Consider the following 21,871-nt stretch of genomic DNA (forward strand, 5'->3'; position numbering starts at 1 on the left):
AGAGACGTGACCGCCACAAGAAAAACTACCTTTTGTGAAAGCCGAGAAAGGGGAACCTCTTTCAAAGGCTCGAAAGGCGGCTTCTGGAGAGCAATGAGAACCTTGTTCAGATCCCAGGGTTCCAATGGCCGTCTGTAAGGAGGAACGATATGACAAACTCCTTGGAGAAACGTGCGTACTTTAGAAAGCCGTGCCAAGCGCTTCTGAAAGAATACGGATAGCGCGGAGACTTGACCCTTAAGCGAGCTAAGCGACAAACCTTTTTCCAACCCAGACTGCAGGAAGGAAAGAAAAATTGGCAATGCAAATGGCCAGGGAGAAAACCCTTGAGCCAAGCACCACGCTAAGAATATCTTCCACGTCCTGTGATTGATCTTAGCTGAGGATGGTTTTCTAGCCTGTCTCATTGTGGCAACAACTTCATGAGATAAACCTGAGGCCGCTAGGATCCAGGACTCAATGGCCACACAGTCAGGTTCAGGGCCGCAGAATTCAGATGGAAAAACGGGCCTTGAGACAGCAAATCTGGACGGTTTGGTAGTGTCCACGGTTGGCCTACCGTGAGATGCCACAGATCCGGGTACCACGACCTTCTTGGCCAATCTGGAGCGACGAGTATGGCTCGATGGCAGTCGGACTTGATTTTCCGGAGAACTCTGGGTAACAATGCTAGAGGTGGGAACACATAGGGGAGTCGGAATTGCGACCAATCCTGAACCAAGGCGTCTGCCGCCAGCGCTCGGTGATCGTGAGACCGTGCCATGAAAACTGGGACCTTGTTGTTGTGCCGTGACGCCATCAGATCGACGTCCGGCGTCCCCCAGCGGCAACAGATCTGTTGAAACACGTCCGGGTGAAGGGACCATTCTCCTGCGTCCATGCCCTGGCGACTGAGAAAGTCTGCTTCCCAGTTTTCCACGCCTGGGATGTGAACTGCGGATATGGTGGACGCTCTGCTTTCCACCCACGTCAAAATCCGCTGGACTTCTTGAAAAGCTTGGCGACTGCGTGTTCCCCCTTGGTGGTTGATGTACGCCACCGCCGTGGAATTGTCCGACTGAATCCGAATCTGCTTGCCTTCCAGCCATTGTTGGAAGGCTCGCAGGGCAAGATAGATTGCTCTGATTTCCAGAACATTGATCTGCAGGGTGGACTCTTCCTGAGTCCACGTCCCCTGAGCCCTGTGGTGGAGAAACACCGCTCCCCACCCTGATAGGCTCGCATCCGTCGTGACCACTGCCCAGGACGGGGGAAGGAACGACTTTCCCTGTGACAATGAGGTGGGGAGAAGCCACCAACGCAGAGAGTCCTTGGCAGTCAGAGAGGGAGACAGTCCTGTCGAGGGACGTCGATTTCCCATCCCATTGGCGTAGAATGTCCCATTGTAGAGGGCGCAGATGAAACTGCGCGAACGGGACTGCCTCCATTGCTGCTACCATCTTTCCTAGGAAATGCATGAGGCGCCTCAGTGAGTGCGACTGGCTCTGAAGGAGAGATTGCACTCCAGTCCGTAGCGAGCACTGCTTGTCCAGTGGAAGCCTCACTATCGCTGAGAGAGTATGAAACTCCATGCCAAGATAAGTCAGAGATTGGGTCGGGGTTAGATGAGACTTTGGAAAGTTGATAATCCACCCGAAACTCTGGAGAGTGTCTAGTGCCACCTTCAGACTGTGTTGGCATGCCTCTTGAGAGGGTGCCTTTATAAGCAGGTCGTCTAGATACGGGATGACCGAGTGACCCTGCGAGTGCAGAACAGCTACTACTGCTGCCATGACTTTGGTGAAGACCCGGGGGGCTGTTGCCAGACCGAAAGGTAACGCTACGAACTGTAGGTGTTCGTCGTGTATGACGAAGCGTAGGAAACGCTGATGCTCTGGTGCAATCGGCACGTGGAGATACGCATCTTTGATATCTATTGATGCTAGAAAATCTCCTTGAGACATTGAGGCTATGACGGAGCGTAGGGATTCCATCCGGAACCTCCTGACTTTTACGTGTCTGTTGAGCAACTTTAGATCCAGGACGGGTCGATACGATCCGTCCTTTTTTGGGACCACAAACAGATTGGAGTAAAAACCGTGACCTTGTTCCTGAAGAGGGACGGAGGTCACCACTCCTTCCGCCTTTAGAGCGGCCACCGCCTGCAACAGAGCATCGGCTCGGTCTGGTGGTGGAGAAGTTCTGAAGAATTGAGTTGGCGGACGAGAACTGAACTCTATCCTGTACCCGTGAGACAGAATATCCCTCACCCAACGGTCTTTGACGTGTGACAGCCAGATGTCGCCAAAGTGGGAAAGCCTCCCACCGACCGCGGGTGTGGGAATCGGAGACCGCAAGTCAGGAGGACGCCGTCTTGGCAACGGTTCCTCCGGCTGTCCTTTTTGGGCGTGACTGAGACCTCCAAGAATCTGAGCGTCTCTGGTCATGTTGAGTCTTTTTTGACGAGGCGAATTGGGACCTGCCCGGTCCTCGAAAGGACCGATAACCAGACTGACCCTTCCTCTGTTGGGGTTTGTTTTGTCTGTGTTGCGGTAAGGATGAGTCCTTACCCTTGGAGTGTTTGATGATTTCATCCAAACGCTCTCCAAACAATCGGTCACGAGAAAAAGGCAAAATGGTTAAGCACTTCTTGGAATGAGAATCTGCTTTCCAATATCTCAACCACAGGGCCCTACGCAAAACAACGGAGTTGGCTGACGCCACTGCCGTGCGGCTTGTAGCGTCAAGAACAGCATTAATCGCGTACGACGCGAATGCCGCCATTTGCGAGGTCAATGGTGCTACCTGCGGGGCAAATGCACGTGTGACTGAGTCGACTCGCGCAAGCCCGGCTGAGATAGCTTGGAGTGCCCATACGGCCGCAAAAGAAGGCGCTAATGACGCTCCAATCGCTTCATAGATGGATTTCAGCCAGAGCTCCATCTGCCTGTCAGTGGCATCTTTAAGTGCCGCTCCATCTTCAACTGCAACCAAGGATCTAGCTGCAAGCCTGGAAATTGGAGGATCCACTTTTGGACACTGGGTCCAACCCTTGACCACCTCAGGGGGAAAAGGGTAGCGTGTATCTTTAAGCCGTTTAGGAAAACGCCTTTCAGGATAAGCGTGGGGTTTCTGGATTGCGTCTCTAAAGTCAGCGTGGTCCAGAAAAGTGCTTAATGTACGCTTAGGGTATCTGAAATGGATTCTCTCGTGCTGCGAAGCTGACTCCTCTACAAGAGGAGCTGGTGGGGAAATATTTAACATCTTATTGATGTTAAATATAAGATCATTAACTATGGCGTCACCATCTGGTGTATCTAGATTGAGAGCGGTCCCAGGATCAGAATCCTGATCAGTTACGTCCGCCTCATCACCCATAGATTCATCTCGCTGGGATCCTGACCATTGAGATGAATGTGAAGGCCCGTCATAGCGAGCCCGCTTAGGCTGCCCGGGGCCATCGTCCGAGTCAGAGTCTTCACCCTGAGGTGTATATGCCCGTCCCGGAGCTTGGAGCTGAGGGGGACCAGGGGGCAATGATTGCACAGTGTCCGTGGCCTGAAGTACAGGCCTAGCTCGCAATGTGTCAAGAATTTGTGACATAGTGAGAGACATTCTGTCAGCAAAAGCTGCAAACTCAGTTCCTGTCACCTGGACAGCATTCACAGGTGGTACACCCTGGGTCACGTCCAGCAGAGGTCCCGACTGTGCAAGCGCCGCAGGGGCCGAGCACTGCACACAATGGGGGTCCGTGGAGCCTGCTGGTAGAAAAGTCCCACATGCGGTGCAGGAAGCATATAATGTCTGTGCCTTGGCACCCTTGCGTTTTACGGACGACATGCTGCTGGCTCTCTGCAATGTGAGAGAGTCTATAGCCAAAGGGCGACCAGCGCTATGTAATACCAAGTATTTGTAGAAACAAAATACTAAGAATACTACTGTCACAAGAGGGGGTGAGCCCTGAGGGCTGCTTACCGCCCGCTGAATAGCGGGTAAGAGGCGCAGAATTCCTTGTCTGGGTCTCCCCGGCTCCCCTCTGCAGCTCAGCGTGTCAGCAGGAATGGCTGCCGGCGTCTGTGGAGAGGGGCGGTCCGTGGGAGTTCCCAAACAAAAGTGCGGGAAACAGTGTCCCCTCTGTGCCGATTGTGAGGGCTGGAGTATGTAAAAACGACTCCAGCCCTCGGCGCTGATGCACTGGCCAGCGTCCCGCCCCTCTCCTGACTGGCAGGTCTGGGGGCGGGAACGAACGGAAGCAGGCCGCAAAAGCCGGGGACTCGAGTTATCAGCGCGGCCGCCGTAAAAGCGCGGGCCGCGCTGAAGTCCCCGGCGCACCACAAGTGCCAGCCGCGCCGCAGTCCCAGCGGCCGGCGCGACCGATTCCCAGAAGTGTGCCTGCTTCAGCGAAGCTGAATGAGGCCATGGCACAAGCGCCGTAGCGCTGATGTCCCCCGGCGCACTACAACACCCAGCATGCTGCGGTGTGAGCGCCAAATGCACGGGGACACAGAGTACCTTGAGGAAGCAGGGCCATGTCCCTGATGTACTCCGCTCCATCCAGCATCTTCTCCAGGGGCTGTAGATGGAGCACGGTCTCAGTGCCTGGAGACCAGTAAATCCCACTTCACCCAGAGCCCTGTAAAAAGGGATGGGGAAGGAATCAGCATGTGGGCTCCTGCCGCCGTACCCGCAATGGGTACCTCAACCTTACAAACACCTCCGACATACAGTGGGGTGAGAAGGGAGCATGCTGGGAGCCCTGTATGGGCCCTCTTTTCTTCCATCCGACATAGTCAGCAGCTGCTGCTGACTAAAAACAATGGAGCTATGCGTGCGTGTCTGACCTCCTGCGCACAAAGCTAAAACTGAGGAATCCGTACTCCTACGGGAGGGTGTATAGCCAGAAGGGGAGGGGCCTTACACTTTTAAGTGTAGTTCTTTGTGCGGCCTCCAGAGGCAGTAGCTATACACCCACTGTCACACACTGTCTGGGTCTCCCAATTAGGAGCGAAAAAGAAAATGTCATATACTCACCTGTCCGCAGGGTCCCGGTGCCATGCCCGCTCCCAGCTCCTCCCGGTCCCGCCGCTCTGGCTGTGTGCAGTCTCCCCGGGGCAGGACCTTGCTTGCAGGACCTGGCGGTGGATCACCTGATGCAGTCACCTGACGCATCAGCTGATCGTAGTCTCGCCGGCTTTTTCGCGCCCGGCCGGCTATCAGCTGATCCTGCCGTCAGGGGACTTCATCAGCTGATTACCGGCAGCTCCGGCAGCGATCGTATAGGATCAGACTCCTGTCCAATCGATCGCTCCAGGAGCTGCCGGTAATCACCACAGCACATAAGTGAGTATTATTTTTTTTTTTTTCTACTGATGCATCAGCTGATTGTATAATCGGCTTTTATACAATCAGCTGATGTGTGATGGGATTCAGGCACTTGATCCTGACACATCATCTGATCGCTCTGCCTTCCAGCAAACCGATCAGATGATATTGGATCCTGATTGGACGGCGCGGGACCCTGACCCAGGATTACTGCGGAGGGGGGTTTATTTCAATAAAGATGGAGTCACTAATTGTGTTGTGTTTTATTTCTAATAAAAATATTTTTCTCTGTGTTGTGTTTTTTTTTTTATCATTACTAGAAATTCATGGTGGCCATGTCTAATATTGGCGTGACACCATGAATTTCGGGCTTAGGGCCAGCTATACAGCTAGCCCTAACCCCATTATTACCTAGCTTGCCACCCGGCTTCAGGGCAGCTGGAAGAGTTGGATACAGCGCCAGAAGATGGCGCTTCTATGAAAGCGCCATTTTCTGGGGTGGCTGCGAACTGCAATTCGCAGTGGGGGTGCCCAGAAAGCATGGGCACCCTGCACTGTGGATTCCAATCCCCAGCTGCCTAGTTGTACCCGGCTGGACTCAAAAATTAGGCGAAGCCCACGTCATTTTTTTTTTTAATTATTTCATGAAATAATTAAAAAAAAAAAAGGGCTTCTCTATATTTTTGGTTCCCAGCCGGGTACAAATAGGCAGCTGGGGGTTGGGGGCAGCCCGTACCTGCCTGCTGTACCCGGCTAGCATACAAAAATATGGCGAAGCCCACGTCATTTTTTTTTTCTTTTTGGGCAAAAAACTGCATACAGTCCTGGATGGAGGATGCTGAGACTTGTAGTTCTGCAGCTGCTGTCTGCTCTCCTGCATACACTAGTTCTGCAGCTGTCTGCTCTCCTGCATACAATGAACATTTTGAAGAAGGAAATGACATCAGACCTTTTTTTTTTTTTTTTCATCAACAATCTTTAATGGCATTGTGCACTGATTAAAAACGCAGTGAGCAAAAACGCAGCAAAAAACGCACCAAATCGCGGCAAAAACGCATGCGTTTTTGCCGCGTTTTTTTAGCCGCGGGTGCGTTTTTTAGACAAAAACGCACATAAAAACGCAGCGTGAAAAAAACGCCTAGTGCGCACATACCCTAAGGGGCACTTTGCACACTACGACATCGCAGGTGCGATGTCGGTGGGGTCAAATTGAAAGTGACGCACATCCGGCGTCGCAGGTGATATCGTAGTGTGTAAAGCATTTTTGATACGATTAACGAGTGCAAAAGCGTCGTAATCGTATCATCGGTGTAGCGTCGGTCATTTCCATGAATTGGGAATGACCGATGTTACGATGTTGTTACTCGTTCCTGTGGCAGCACACATCGCTGTGTGTGAAGCCGCAGGAGCGAGGAACATCTCCTACCTGCATCCCGGCCGCAATGCGGAAGGAAGAAGGTGGGCAGGATGTTTACGTCCAGCTCATCTCCGCCCCTCCGCTTCTATTGGCCGCCTGCCGTGTGATGTTGCTATGACGCCGCACGACCCGCCCCCTTAATAAGGAGGCGGGTCACGGCCAGAGCACCGTCGCAGGGCAGGTGAGTGCATGTGAAGCTGGCATAGCGATAATGTTCGCTACGCCAGCTATCACCATGATATCGCAGCTGCGACGGGGGCGGGGACTATCGCGCTCTGCATCGCAGCATCGGCTTGCGATGTCGTAGTGTGCAAAGGGCCCCTAAGGCTATGTCCGCACTTTGCGTCGTACTAGTTGCAGTTCTAAACGCATCCTTTGGCAGAAATTGCTTTTGACCACTAAATCGCGGTAAATACGCATGCGTTTTTACTGCGTTTTAAGCAATTTCTTTGTCGCTCCATTGGGAGACCCAGACAATTGGGTGTATAGCTCATGCCTCCGGAGGCCACACAAAGTATTACACTAAAAGTGTAAAGCCCCTCCCCTTCTGCCTATACACCCCCCGTGCATCACGGGCTCCTCAGTTTTTATGCTTTGTGCGAAGGAGGCAGACATCCACGCATAGCTCCACAGCTTGGTCAGCAGCAGCTGCTGACTAGGTCGGATGGAAGAAAAGAGGGCCCATAACAGGGCCCCCAGCATGCTCCCTTCTCACCCCACTGTGTCGGCGGTGCTGTTAAGGTTGAGGTACCCATTGCGGGTACACAGGCAGGAGCCACATGCTGTTTTCCTTCCCCATCCCTTACTGGGCTCTGGGTGAAGTGGGATCCTAATCGGTCTCCAGGCACAGGGACCGTGCTCCCTCCGCAGCCCCTGGGAATCTGCTGGATAGGAGCCGGGTATCGTCAGGGACAAGGCCCTGCTACTGTGAGGTACTCTGTGTCCCCGTGGGGACCGCGCATGGAGCGCTTGTGCCATACACATTACAGCACTGCTGGGTGTGTTAGTGCGCCGGGGACTACCGCGCATGGAGCGCTTGTGCCATACACATTGCAGCACTGCTGGGTGTGTTAGTGCGCCGGGGACTACCGCGCGGCCGCGCTTATAACTTTAGTCCCCGGCTTCTGCGGCCTAGTGTCGTATATTCCCGCCCACAGGCCTGCCAGTCAGGGGAAGGGCGGGACGCTGCACAGATCGTCAGCGCTGAGGGCTGGAGCATACATTAGTATCCTCCTCCCTCCTCACTCAGTACACTGGGGCACTATATTCCCGCACTTTTCCTGGGCACGCCCACGGTCCCCTCCTCCCCACAGAACGCCGGCAGCCATTCCTGTCAGCGATTCAGACGCTGGAGAGGAGAGACAACACAGGGAGACCCAGGCAGGGAATCTGGTGATCACACAACCGCTCTGAGCGGTCGGTAAGCAGCACCTGTGGTGCTGGCCCCACTGAGTACCGAAGTGTAATATATATATATATATATATATATATATATATATATATATTATATATATTATATATATGCTTATAGGCTATACATTTGCACTGTACGGTCGCTCTGTTGTTTTTTGGCTATATACCCTCCTGGATTGTTCTCAGAGGAGACAACAGCATGTCGTCCGCAAAAAGCAAGGGTGCCAAAGCACAGGCGTACTTTGCAGCCTGTACATCATGTGCGGCTATACTACCGGCAGGTTCCACTGACCCTCATTGTGTGCAATGCTCGGCCCCTGTGGCACTTACTCAGCCGGAGCCTCTGCTACAGGTGGCCCAGGTGGAACCACCTGCTACCACTGTCCAGGTGACAGGGACGGAGTTTGCAGCTTTTGCTGACAAACTGTCAGAGTATGGATAAATGGTCTGCTAAAATACTAGAAGCCCTACAGTCCAGACCGGTGACTCAGGCCCCGGGCACTGTTCAATCTTTGACCCCTGGTCCCCCTCAATTGGAACAGCAAAGTGCCCCTGGGATGACCCATAGATCCCAGGGTGAGGTCTCTGACACGGACCGCAGTCCCAGACCGCCTAAGCGGGCGCGCTGGGAAATTCCCTCCACCTCATCACACTGTTCAGGGTCTCAGCAGGAGGACTCTCTGGAGGATGAAGCGGAGGTAACAGATCAGGATTCTGATCCTGAAGCCGCTCTCAACCTAGATACACCTGAAGGTGACGCCGTAGTGAATGACCTTATAGCAACCATCAATCAGGTGTTGGATATTTCTCCCCCAGCTCCTACAATTGAGGAGTCTGCTTCTCAGGAGAAATTCCGTTTCAGGTTTCCCAAGCGTACATTGAATACGTTTCTGGATCACTCTGACTTCAGGGAGGCAGTCCAGAAAAACCGAGACTGTCCAGACAAGCGTTTTTCCAAGCGCCTTAAGGATACACGTTATCCCTTCCCCCCTGATGTTGTCAAGGGCTGGACTCAGTGTCCTAAGGTGGATCCTCCAATCTCCAGACTGGCGGCCAGATCCATAGTGGCAGTGGAAGATGGGGCTTCACTCAAAGATGCCACTGACAGACAGATGGAACTATGGTTGAAATCCATCTATGAAGCTATCGGCGCGTCGTTTGCTCCAGCATTCGCAGCCGTATGGGCACTCCAAGCTATCTCAGCTTGTCAGGCGCAGATTAATGCAGTAACACGTACATCTGCCCCGCAAGTGGTGTCCTTAACCACTCAGGCGTCGGCGTTTGCGTCCTACGCCATTAATGCTATCCTGGACTCTGCGAGCCGTACGGCGGTAGCATCCGCCAATTCGGTGGTAGTCCGCAGGGCCATGTGGCTACGTGAATGGAAGGCAGATTCTGCTTCCAAAAAGTTCTTAACCGGTTTGCCATTGTCTGGCGACCGCTTGTTTGGTGAGCGATTGGATGAAATCATTAAACAATCCAAGGGAAAGGACTCATCCTTACCCCAGTCCAGACCAAACAGACCTCAACCACGGAAGGTACAATCGAGGTTTCGGTCCTTTCGGACCGCGGGCAGGTCTCAATTCTCCTCGTCCAAAAGGCCTCAGAAAGATCAGAGGAACTCTGATTCATGGCGGTCTAAGTCACGTCCTAAAAAGACCGCCGGAGGAACCGCTCCCAAAGCGGCCTCCTCATGACTTTCGGCCTCCTCAAACCGCATCCTCGGTCGGTGGCAGGCTCTCCCGCTTTTGCGACGCCTGGCTGCCACAGGTAAAAGACCGATGGGTGAGAGACATTCTGTCTCACGGTTACAGGATAGAGTTCAGCTCTCGCCCTCCGACTCGTTTCTTCAGAACATCTCCTCCCCCCGAAAAAGCCGATGCTCTTCTGCAGGCGGTGGGCACTCTGAAGGCGGAGGAAGTGGTGATCCCTGTTCCTCTTCAGCAACGGGGTCACGGTTTTTACTCCAACCTGTTCGTGGTGCCAAAAAAGGACGGATCCTTCCGTCCTGTTCTGGACCTAAAGCTGCTCAACAAGCATGTGAAAACCAGGCGGTTCCGGATGGAATCACTCCGCTCAGTCATCGCCTCAATGTCCCAAGGAGATTTCCTAGCATCAATCGACATCGAAGATGCTTATCTCCACGTACCGATTGCACCAGAGCATCAGCGCTTCCTGCGTTTCGCCATAGGGGACGAACACCTTCAGTTCGTGGCACTGCCTTTTGGCCTGGCGACAGCCCCACGGGTCTTCACCAAGGTTATGGCAACAGTGGTGGCAATCCTACACTCTCAGGGACACTCGGTGATCCCTTAGGGTACTTTCACACTTGCGTTATTTTCCTTCCGTTACAATCCGCCCTTTTGGGAAACAGCGGAATCCGTTAACGGATTCCGCTGTTTCCCATAGACTTGTATGGTTGACGGATTGTACCAAAAGGAGCTGCGTTGCTTCCGCTGGGCGACGCTCCGTTGCTTCCGCCCAGCGGGAGCAACGCAGCATGTAACGTTATTTTGAGCAGCGGAATCCTCTGGATTTCACTGCGCATGCTCTTTTTTTTTTTTTTTTTTTTTTTTTTTTTAAATCAAACTTTATTTTGGCTCGCGGTGGCCGAACGTTCAGCTGAGCGCCCGGCTGCCGGCAAGCGACAGCGCTCAGCTGAATGACCGGCCACCAGCATGCCCGGCCGCCGGCAAGTCACAGCGCTCAGCTGAGCGCCCGCCCGCCGGCATGCCCGGGCGCCGGCAAGTGACAGCGATCAGCTGATCACCCGGCGGCCGGCTGCAGGGAGCGATCAGCTGATCACCCGGCGGCCGGCTGCAGGGAGCGATCAGCTGATCACCCGGCGGCCGGCTGCAGGGAGCGATCAGCTGATCACCCGGCGGCCGGCTGCAGGGAGCGATCAGCTGATCACCCGGCGGCCGGCTGCAGGGAGCGATCAGCTGATCACCCGGCGGCCGGCTGCAGGGAGCGATCAGCTGATCACCCGGCGGCCGGCTGCAGGGAGCGATCAGCTGATCACCCGGCGGCCGGCTGCAGGGAGCGATCAGCTGATCACCCGGCGGCCGGCTGCAGGGAGCGATCAGCTGATCACCCGGCGGCCGGCTGCAGGGAGCGATCAGCTGATCACCCGGCGGCCGGGAGCGATCAGCTGATCACCCGGCGGCCGGCTGCAGGGAGCGATCAGCTGATCACCCGGCGGCCGGCTGCAGGGAGCGATCAGCTGATCACCCGGCGGCCGGGAGCGATCAGCTGATCACCCGGCGGCCGGCTACAGGGAGCGATCAGCTGATCACCCGGCGGCCGGCTACAGGGAGCGATCAGCTGATCACCCGGCGGCCGGGAGCGATCAGCTGATCACCCGGCGGCCGGCTACAGGGAGCGATCAGCTGATCACCCGGCGGCCGGGAGCGATCAGCTGATCACCCGGCAGCCGGCTGCAGGGAGCGATCAGCTGATCACCCGGCGGCCGGCTACTGGGAGCAATCAGCTGATCACCCAGCGGCCGGCTGCAGGGAACGATCAGCTGATCGTTCACTATAGTCTGCCGCTGGTAAAACCGGGAAAAAAAAAAAAAAAAAATCAAAACGAATTGCGTTGTTTTGCAGCATCCGTTGCATCCGTTGTGTCACTATATGCAACACATCCGTTGCATCCGTTACACAACGCAATGCAACGGATACCGTTCAACGCAAGTGTGAAAGTAGCCTTACTTAGACGATCTACTTGTCAAGGCACCCTCTCAAGGGGCATGCCAACACAGCCTGAACATTGCTCTGGAGACTCTCCAGAGTTTCGGGTGGATCATCAACTTTCCAAAGTCAAATCTGACACCGGCCCAATCACTGACATATCTTGGCATGGAGTTTCATACTCTCTCAGCGATAGTGAAGCTTCCGCTGAACAAACAGCGTTCACTACAGACAGGGGTGCAATCTCTCCTTCAAGGCCAGTCACACCCCCTGAGGCGCCTCATGCACTTCCTAGGGAAGATGGTAGCAGCAATGGAGGCAGTTCCTTTTGCGCAGTTTCATCTGCGTCCACTTCAATGGGACATTCTCCGCAAATGGGACAGGAAGTCGACGTCCCTCGACAGGAACGTCTCCCTTTCTCGGGCAGCCAAGGCTTCCCTTCAGTGGTGGCTTCTCCCCACTTCTCTGTCGAAGGGGAAATCCTTCCTGCCCCCATCCTGGGCGGTGGTCACGACGGACGCGAGCCTGTCAGGGTGGGGAGCGGTTTTTCTCCACCACAGGGCTCAGGGTACTTGGACTCAGACAGAGTCCTCCCTTCAGATCAATGTTCTGGAGATAAGGGCAGTGTATCTTGCCCTAAAGGCGTTCCAGCCGTGGCTGGAAGGCAAACAGATCCGAATTCAGTCGGACAACTCCACAGCGGTGGCATACATCAACTACCAAGGCGGGACACGCAGTCGGCAAGCCTTCCAGGAAGTCCGGCGGATTCTGCTGTGGGTGGAAGCCACAGCCTCCACCATATCCGCAGTTCACATCCCGGGCGTAGAAAACTGGGAAGCAGACTTTCTCAGTCGCCAGGGCATGGACGCAGGGGAATGGTCCCTTCACCCGGACGTGTTTCAGGAGATCTGTTGCCGCTGGGGCATGCCGGACGTCGACCTAATGGCGTCCCGGCACAACAACAAGGTCCCGACATTCATGGCACGGTCTCAAGATCACAGAGCTCTGGCGGCAGACACCTTAGTTCAGGATTGGTCGCAGTTTCAACTCCCTTATGTGTTTCCTCCTCTGGCACTGTTGCCCAGAGTGTTACGCAAGATCAGGGCCGACTGCCGCCGCGCCATCCTCATCGCTCCAGACTGGCCGAGGAGGTCGTGGTACCCGGATCTGTGGCATCTCACGGTCGGCCAACCGTGGGCACTACCAGACCGACCAGACTTGCTGTCTCAAGGGCCGTTTTTCCATCTGAATTCTGCGGCCCTCAACCTGACTGTGTGGCCATTGAGTCCTGGATCCTAGCGTCTTCAGGGTTATCTCAAGAGGTCATTGCCACTATGAGACAGGCTAGGAAGCCAACGTCCGCCAAGATCTACCATAGGACGTGGAAGATATTCCTGTCGTGGTGCTCTGCTCAGGGTTTTTCTCCCTGGCCATTTACCTTGCCCACTTTTCTGTCCTTCCTTTAATCCGGATTGGAAAAGGGTTTGTCGCTCGGCTTCCTTAAGGGACAAGTCTCTGCGCTCTGTGTTTTTTCAGAAGCGCCTAGCCAGACTTCCACAGGTACGCACGTTCCTGCAGGGGGTTTGTCACATCGTCCCTCCTTACAAGCGTCCGTTAGAACCCTGGGATCTGAACAGGGTGCTGATGGCTCTTCAGAAACCACCGTTCGAGCCAATGAGGGATATTTCTCTCTCACGCCTTTCGCAGAAGGTGGTCTTCCTAGTAGCAGTCACTTCACTTCGGAGAGTGTCTGAGCTAGCAGCATTGTCGTGCAAAGCCCCTTTCCTGGTGTTTCACCAGGACAAGGTGGTTCTGCGTCCAGTTCCGGAATTTCTCCCTAAGGTGGTATCCCCCTTTCATCTCAATCAGGATATCTCCTTACCCTCTTTTTGTCCTCATCCAGTTCACCAATGTGAAAAGGATTTGCACTTGTTAGATCTGGTGAGAGCACTCAGATTCTACATTTCTCGTACGGCGCCCCTGCGCCGCTCGGATGCACTCTTTGTCCTTGTCGCTGGCCAGCGTAAAGGGTCACAAGCTTCCAAATCAACCCTGGCTCGGTGGATCAAGGAACCAATTCTCGAAGCTTATCGTTCCTCGGGGCTTCCGGTTCCCTCAGGGCTGAAGGCCCATTCTACCAGGGCCGTGGGAGCGTCCTGGGCCTTGCGGCACCAGGCTACGGCTCAGCAGGTGTGTCAGGCAGCTACCTGGTCGAGCCTGCACACTTTCACGAAACACTATCAGGTGCATACCTATGCTTCGGCAGATGCCAGCCTAGGTAGGCGAGTCCTTCAGGCGGCGGTTGCCCACCTGTAGGACGGAGCCGTTTACGGCTCTATTACGAGGTATTATTTTACCCACCCAGGGACTGCTTTTGGACGTCCCAATTGTCTGGGTCTCCCAATGGAGCGACAAAGAAGAAGGGAATTTTGTTTACTTACCGTAAATTCCTTTTCTTCTAGCTCCAATTGGGAGACCCAGCACCCGCCCCTGTTCCCTTCGGGCTGTTCTTTGTGTACACATGTTGTTCATGTTGAATGGTTTCAGTTCTCCGATATTCCTTCGGATTGAATTTACTTTAAACCAATTTATAATTTTTTCCTCCTTCTTGCTTTTGCACCAAAACTGAGGAGCCCGTGATGCACGGGGGGTGTATAGGCAGAAGGGGAGGGGCTTTACACTTTTAGTGTAATACTTTGTGTGGCCTCCGGAGGCATGAGCTATACACCCAATTGTCTGGGTCTCCCAATTGGAGCTAGAAGAAAAGGAATTTACGGTAAGTAAACAAAATTCCCTTCTTTACCTGCTTTTCCATTGCGTTTAGACAGATACGTTTTGAACATTAAGACACTGCTAAATAAAGTTTAAACAGTCAAACACTATGAAAAAAAAAAAAAAAAGGGAAAAAAAAAAGGAACAATTTTTGAAAATAACGAAAATAGTTAGATTTTATATAATTTTAGCGGTTTTATACTATTTATCGCTAAAATAGCAATAAATTAATATTTTCCATTAATTTAATTGTCGGACTATGTGTGTGTGTGTAAAGGGACATATCATTTCATTATTTTGATGTCAAAAACAAATGTTTTCTGCACCTAAAAAGCAGGTAAAACGCTGGAATTTTGAGGTTTCTTGCTTTTTGCAACTTCTCATTGACTTCAATGTTATCAAAACATAGCCCAAATGGAAAAAACAATTGACATGCTGCTTCTTTGAACGCTGAGTTTTTGCCCAAAATTATGCAAATTAAACGCTGCGTTTGTAAACGCAAAGTGCGGACAAGAAATTAACAATTCCCATAGATTTTGCTGGAAACTCAAAATGCATGCATTTTGGCATGAAAACGCTGCAGTTCAAAACGGATCCAAAACGCAGGTGAAAATGGAAAGTGCGGACACAGCCTAAGGGCTCATGCGCATGTACATGCTGAATATTCTGCAGCGATTTGACAGCACATGTGTGCTTCAAATCGCTGCAGAAACACTGCATAATGGATGCAGATTTTTTGTATAAAAAAAAGCCGATTTCATGCGCTATGGCTGCTGCCCCCACCATAGACAGATTGGGAGCTGCATCCAAAGCGCACAAATTAATTGACATGCTCATTTTATGAACGCACGAATTTGGGTCAAAATTTTAGCACCCAAATCGCTGCGTTCATAAAAGCAAAGTGCGCACGTCTCATGCACATTCATAGATTGTGCAGGGGACGCAGGACGCATGCATTTACGCTGCAGTGCAATACGCAGCGTAAATGCATGCAATTACGCAACGTGCGCATGAGCCCTTAATTGGTTTCAGAGAGCGAAAATAAATCTGTTAGAATGACAGAGCCGATCACCGGAGCTGAATCCAATAGAAAATGTCTAAAAGGAACTAAAGCTCAGAGTTCATAGAAAGAGCCGGGACCTGCAGGAGGTGAAGAGTGTTTGTCTGGAGGAATGGGACAAAAATCACATCTGAGCAATGCAGGCGACTAATGTCTCCATCTATGGTTTAAGTTTTTTGCCTGTGTTACAAACATCTGGTGAAAAATTTATGTCAATAGCATCTTTAGAACTAGATTTACTTAGAAAATTGGTGACGTGTTCAAGACTTATTACTGCATACATGTTTAATTCTAAAGGCTACAATAATTGCCGCAGATGGAATAATAAGGCTGTCGCCTCTTTACCTGGATGTCTCTGCCCACACTTTCTTCAGCCGGTGCACAGACGTACTCTGCAGAGCAGAGAGGATGGCATAGACCGAGGAGAAGTTCCTAAGGTTCCAACAATCCTAAAATATATTTGTTATTTTAGAGGAAATATCCACAAAAAAAAACAAAAAAAAAACCTATTCAGACGGTCACACTGGTGGAGTATGCACTTGACAGTCAACGATTTAAACAAAATATAAAAAGGGGTAAATGAAGCATTATACGGGGCCCGGACATCCTACAGATTTGCATTGTTAGCTCTCGATGAAATCGTCAACAATCTCCAGGGCTGAGGAATTATTTCATTTTGGATTTTCTTCCTTCAAACTCACTAGTTTTATAAAGGAGTCTATGGTATTCCGATAATCCGGAATATTTGACTATTCTGAACCCACCACATCTGCCAGATATGATGTATATTTCCTCTCACCTCGGCCACTCTCACCCACTTCTCAATCACCCGCGCCCGCTGCTGTGGCTTCAGCTGAGGGTCTTGAACACACGATGACGTCACAGCCCCGGACAGGCGGTTAAAGTGGCGCACGGTCTCCCTGACAGAGTGACATCGGTCACAATGGTCTCCTCCTCTGTCTCTTCGGGACCACACAGACCCCAGGCACTCGTGTGGGATGACTCTTAAGAAAAGAGACTGCAAGGAAAAAAAAAAAAAAAAAAAAAAAGTAGAATTTATGATAATTCAATATTCCTAAATTTAAGTTTATTTTTTCTACTTTTTTTTTTATAGCATCTGATAGTCCAGAACATTTGATAGATTATCATGTATCAGCTGATAATGAGGCCGGATTAGGGGAATTTTACCGTACTTTGCTAGTTTGTCTCAGGTTTTACCCTAGGTCTATCATGATTACCTAATATTGTGTCACGTAGTGGGTACCCCATAATCTGACCATTGGGGTCCCGCAATGCTGTTGTAACCCGATAGGGATGGGGCTGTTGTAAACATGCACTATTCTATGAACGAGGATGAAGATTGTCAAAGCGTCAACCCCATAATTAAAAAGCATCCATCTTGTACTTGAGGATTTATACTGTATATCTTAGGTGTGAGTGGAGAGAAGTGTCCTCACCGCCTCCAGGCAGGTCAGCTGCTCGGCCACATATCCGGCCTGGAATGTCAGGACATCTAAAGGGTCGTAGTGGTCGTCCTCCTCTTCTGCCGAGGCACCGTCCGCTGTCACCAGCCGCTCCCCGGCATTCGCCTCCTGTAGTTTTGTGACCAAATTTGCCTTCTTCAGTCTTATGAAGCAGCGAGACAGTTCTTCCCTCATGTCTGGGTCCAGTGATATAAAGTCTTCAGGATACTGAGACATCCAGCCACAGAAGAGACCACTGATACTGAGGAGAGAGACCGTGATGTCATGATACAAGATGGCGACTACTGGACATAACACAGGGGATTCAGAATTAATCAGAGGTGTAAAGTCATGAAGCCTACCCCTACTACTGAGAAGAGGAGCAATGTATACGGGGGTGGTATAGAGACCATGATCTATCAGGGTATATTATGGTGAAATGTCTTCGCCCTATGTTGTCATAGAGACACGACCTGGATTCAGATCACTACCTACATCAATATCTACATCCTTCCTGGCTTTGTGTGTACACATCGATGTAGTTAGTGATTTTAATCCACACAATCTCCATGACAACGCTGCCTAATGTAAGCCAGACCAGGGCATGAGGCCCGAGTCTCGCAGTAGTGCAGCCTCAGGCTTTGGGCCTGTAACATCAAGTAATCATATCTCAGGGTAGAAATAAGACATTATAAATGTGAACGTGTACAGTAAGGGGCTTTTTCATACTCTGTTACTTGATGCTATCTATTAAGGCTTTATGTCCAATTTCATTTTCTAGCAATTATTAAACCCATTATCCAGCAACAATAAAGTCATGACTGAAAGTGATGGCACCCTTGAAATTATTCCAGAAAATGAAGTATTTCTCCCAGAAAACTATTGCAATTACATGCTTTATTTCCTTTGTATGTATTAGAGAAAGAGAAAAAAAAAAAAAAAAAAAAAAAAAAAAAAAGAAGGGGGGGAGGGGAGGGGGGGGGAGGCACACTGGACATAATTTTACACAAAACCCCAAAAATGGACCAGACAAGTTTGTTTGTACCCTTAACAGTATTTGGTTGCATATTTTTTGGCAGCACCGCATTCAGGGAGGGGGGGGGGGCGAGTGGTGTATTTGTCTCAGGAGGGCACCGTCGGCCGCCTGATGTTGGCAGTCCCAGGTGTCTACCTGCATTTTGCCACCCCCGTAGTTTGAGTCGGCCATACTCTAAGTCAGCTGTCAGTCAGCTTGACATCCGGCTCAGAGAAGGTGTAGTACGCCGACTCCCAGTGATGAATTGGACTTGTGTCTTTCAGGGGCAGGTACAACTGAAGCCCTGACCGCCAGCATTTCCGGGTTAGGGCGATGTCAGCAGCATGATCAGATAAGCTAATCACACTGCTGATATCACTAGCCAGTGCTGCAGAGGTGTAGGCAGCGTTGGTGGTAAGTCCTCCAGTGGAGCTAAAAACAGTGAAGATTTATTGTAATTGGGGAGGAGGTATTTGGGGGAAGTAGTGTGGGGAGCAATGGGGGGTGGATGGGTGCTCACAAAGAATGAGGAGTGAGGGAAAGATGGGTGCTGATACAGAATATAGAGGGAAGGGGTTTTGAAGCCACATTTTGGGAAGCAAGAGAAGGGATGAGTGCAGACACAGTAGGGGGAAGCAGGGGTACACAGTATGGGGAGTGATTGGGATGGGATCGGTGTGGACACAGTATAGGGTGCAAGGCAGGGGTAAGGGAGAATTTTAAGGAAACAGGATTAAGAGCACCTGAGACAGGGATGAGTGAGACAGTATGGAAAGCAAGGAGGGGCATGCATGTTTTTTTTGTTTTTAACAATTTTGGTTCTCAAGTCCTCACACAGTTCTCTTCTCCTCTTTCTGTTCTGTGGCACACACAGACACACAATGTAAAGATTGAGTCAACTTCTCCCCTTGTTATCTTGATTCAGGTAAGATTTTCATATTGCCCACTCCTGTTACTTGCCAAATGTGAGTTTGAAGAGCATCACATGCTTGAAACAAATTTGTTTACCCACAATTTTGGAAAGATGACAACAATTTTGTCAGGCACATTTTGGGGTTTTATGTAAAATTATGTCCAATTTCCCCTTTTTTCTCTGTTTTGTCTGTGTTGTTTCAATACACACAAAAGGAAATAAACGTGTGTAATTACAATAATTCTTTGGGAGAAATACTTCATTATCTGAAAGAATTTTAAGGGTGCCAACTTTTTTGGTCAATACTTTAGGTAAATTGTGTACTTCATACGTGGCCTATAATACCATTCAATCCTTTATCTGCCTGACTTTATGTTACCTTAGGCTTCAAAGATATTTCTCTTTTTTTTTTTTTTTCCTTTTTTTAGATTTTTCCCTTTTAATACAACTAAAATGTACTTAAATCACTAATGCTGCTCCACATCCCAGCAGTATACCAGTAGCATCAGATATATAGGGAATACGGCCTGAAAATGTGACAGTCACATCAATAAATACTTGTGCGCATCTGGTCTATACACAAAAGCAGCAATTATAAAATATCCTTTTGATCGGACAAAAATCAGACGAAAAGCACAGAAATACAGAAAGATAGCGACATCCTATGTGGAAAGTGTATGTACTACTCACTCATCATCCTTTCCTCCATAGGAGTTGCCAGTCGCTTGTGTGTAATCATCATCCTCCAACCTGCAACCACCAGACAATTATTCATAGCAAAGAAGGGGCCGAATAAGGGGTGGAATAAAGAATATTAAAAAAAAGTAAATAGATTTCTGTTGAGCTGCAAAGTGATGAATCCCCATAAGGCTAGGTTCACATTTCAGCTGTTTTGCATCAGTCACATGCGTTGCTTGACGAATGTGACTGATGCGTTGTACAACGGATGACAAAGAACAGAAGTCATTGTCGGACTCCGTTGTGTGCGGGGGGGGGGGGGGGGCGGAGCCGGGCGGGGCCGTGGCGCTGAGGACATCAGTGCCGCGGTCTGCATGGCTGGGGACAGGGGTGTGTGTGTGTGTGTGTGTGTGTGTGTGTGTGTGTGTGTGTGTGTGTGTGTGTGTGTGTGTGTGTACACATGCGGAGTGCGGGAGGGGGCGGAGCCGAGTGGGGAAGTGTCTGGCTCCTTGCACACGTAGCCAGGGTAAATATCGGGTAAAAACTAAGCAAAGTACTTTGATTGGTTACCCGATATTTACCTTGGTTACCAGCGTACACCGCTTAGCGCTGGCTCCCTGCACACGTAGCCAGGGTAAATATCGGGTAACTAGGCAAAGTGCATTGCTTGGTAACCCGATGTGTATCCTGGTTACGTGTGCAGGGAGCCAGAGAGAGCATGCATAGCGAAATCCTACGGATTACGCTGCTCAAAAAAAGTTACAAGCTGCGTTCCTACCATCCCGCGGTCAGTCGTTCCACGACTGATCAGTCGGGCGGAGGATGCAACGCAGCATCATGAGTCACAATCCGCCGCTCCTACAAGTCTATGGGAACAACGGAATCCGCCAAACGGATTCCGTTGTTTACCAGAGCAGCGGATTGTGACTGATACAATTTAACGGAAGTGTGAACCTAGCCTAATATAGTCATAACTTGTAATATAATAAAAGTTATTTATAATCATCACCTGCAATATAAGATACAGCCCGTTATATAATAAATACTGGTGACGTGTAATATTATATAATATGTTCCCAACCTGTCCAGCAGTGTTCTCAGCACTTTACGAGTGTTGGTGAAGGTGCGATACGTGGCCAGGAAGGCCGGGATGTAGGTGGTGTCCCCCAGAACCCGGGCTTCGAGCAGATGGAGGACAAGTCTGGGGAGAGTTCCAGCACGAAGAGCTAACACTCTAACCGGCGTCTGAGGAGAGCGAAAGGAATGGACAATCTCACATCACCATATAATAATGAATCACCAGTGTATAAATGACACCTTATACTTTGCTATAAGGCGGCGCAGGACATAAATAGCCGTGTACCTGCCACCAACAAGACTATGAAGATTTGCATGTAAGCAAAAGAGGTGTCTCTGCTCTGGGCGCCGCCACCAAATGCACATAACAGAGATAAAAACCTCTACGGGGCCCGGAGCCAAACTGCAGCAATAACTGGCATCTGGGCAGGAGGCAATGAGATAACACTGTGCGCTGCCCAGACAACGCTCTGTGAGATGAATGTATAATCCCTGCACACAGCGCTCAGGTAATTTGCTACAATGTATCATTTCCGAGTTTACAGAGCGTTGTCTACACTGGATACAATTCTAACCACTTTTTAGCAACAGCCAGGAACTGTACGAGTTCTTATTCACTGACAGCAAACATATCACCACAATAGAGATATAGACACAATATAGACCCAAAATATAAATCATTAAACAAATCATTGGTCATTTACACAAAACCCCTTTAAGTGATGTGAACGTAAGAGGAAAGGGGCTTGTTTGGCTGGGAGCCTATGGCCCCACACTACCCCTTATTACTGACCGCCATGGCATTAGTATGATACAGACTCCCAGAGCATGCTTGGGAACCCCAGGGTGGAGGAAAAAAAAATAAAAAAAAATTAACGACTCATGATTAATCACCCCATTATCTATAGGAGTTCTGGTAATCAGCAATAATGGCAAAGAAAACGGCACCGCACAGCAGTGTATATAGTTTATTACCTGCTGGGAGTTGGCGTTGCGCAGATATACACTGTATATAACACCGTCCCGCTCCTCGTCTCCCTCATGCTGCAAGACCTAGAAGAAATACAATA

At 50.6% G+C, this 21,871-nt stretch overlaps 1 protein-coding gene across 5 annotated transcripts in view; it reads right to left on the bottom strand.

Annotated features, from left to right (window-relative positions):
* Positions 1-21,871, bottom strand: part of RGL2 (ral guanine nucleotide dissociation stimulator like 2) — a 187,615-nt gene that overhangs the window by 17,314 nt on the left and 148,430 nt on the right. For all 5 annotated transcript variants that reach the window (XM_075323212.1, XM_075323207.1, XM_075323208.1 and 2 more), the window contains 6 exons: positions 21,777-21,854; positions 20,806-20,969; positions 19,737-19,796; positions 17,113-17,380; positions 16,455-16,673; positions 16,001-16,104 (listed from right to left, as the gene is read on the bottom strand). In XM_075323212.1, the coding sequence (XP_075179327.1) occupies positions 16,001-16,104; positions 16,455-16,673; positions 17,113-17,380; positions 19,737-19,796; positions 20,806-20,969; positions 21,777-21,854 (893 nt within the window). The remainder of the gene's footprint in view (positions 1-16,000; positions 16,105-16,454; positions 16,674-17,112; positions 17,381-19,736; positions 19,797-20,805; positions 20,970-21,776; positions 21,855-21,871) is intronic.

The sequence above is a fragment of the Anomaloglossus baeobatrachus genome, chromosome 9 (assembly GCF_048569485.1).
Source record: "Anomaloglossus baeobatrachus isolate aAnoBae1 chromosome 9, aAnoBae1.hap1, whole genome shotgun sequence".
Classification (NCBI taxonomy): Eukaryota; Metazoa; Chordata; class Amphibia; order Anura; family Aromobatidae; genus Anomaloglossus; species Anomaloglossus baeobatrachus.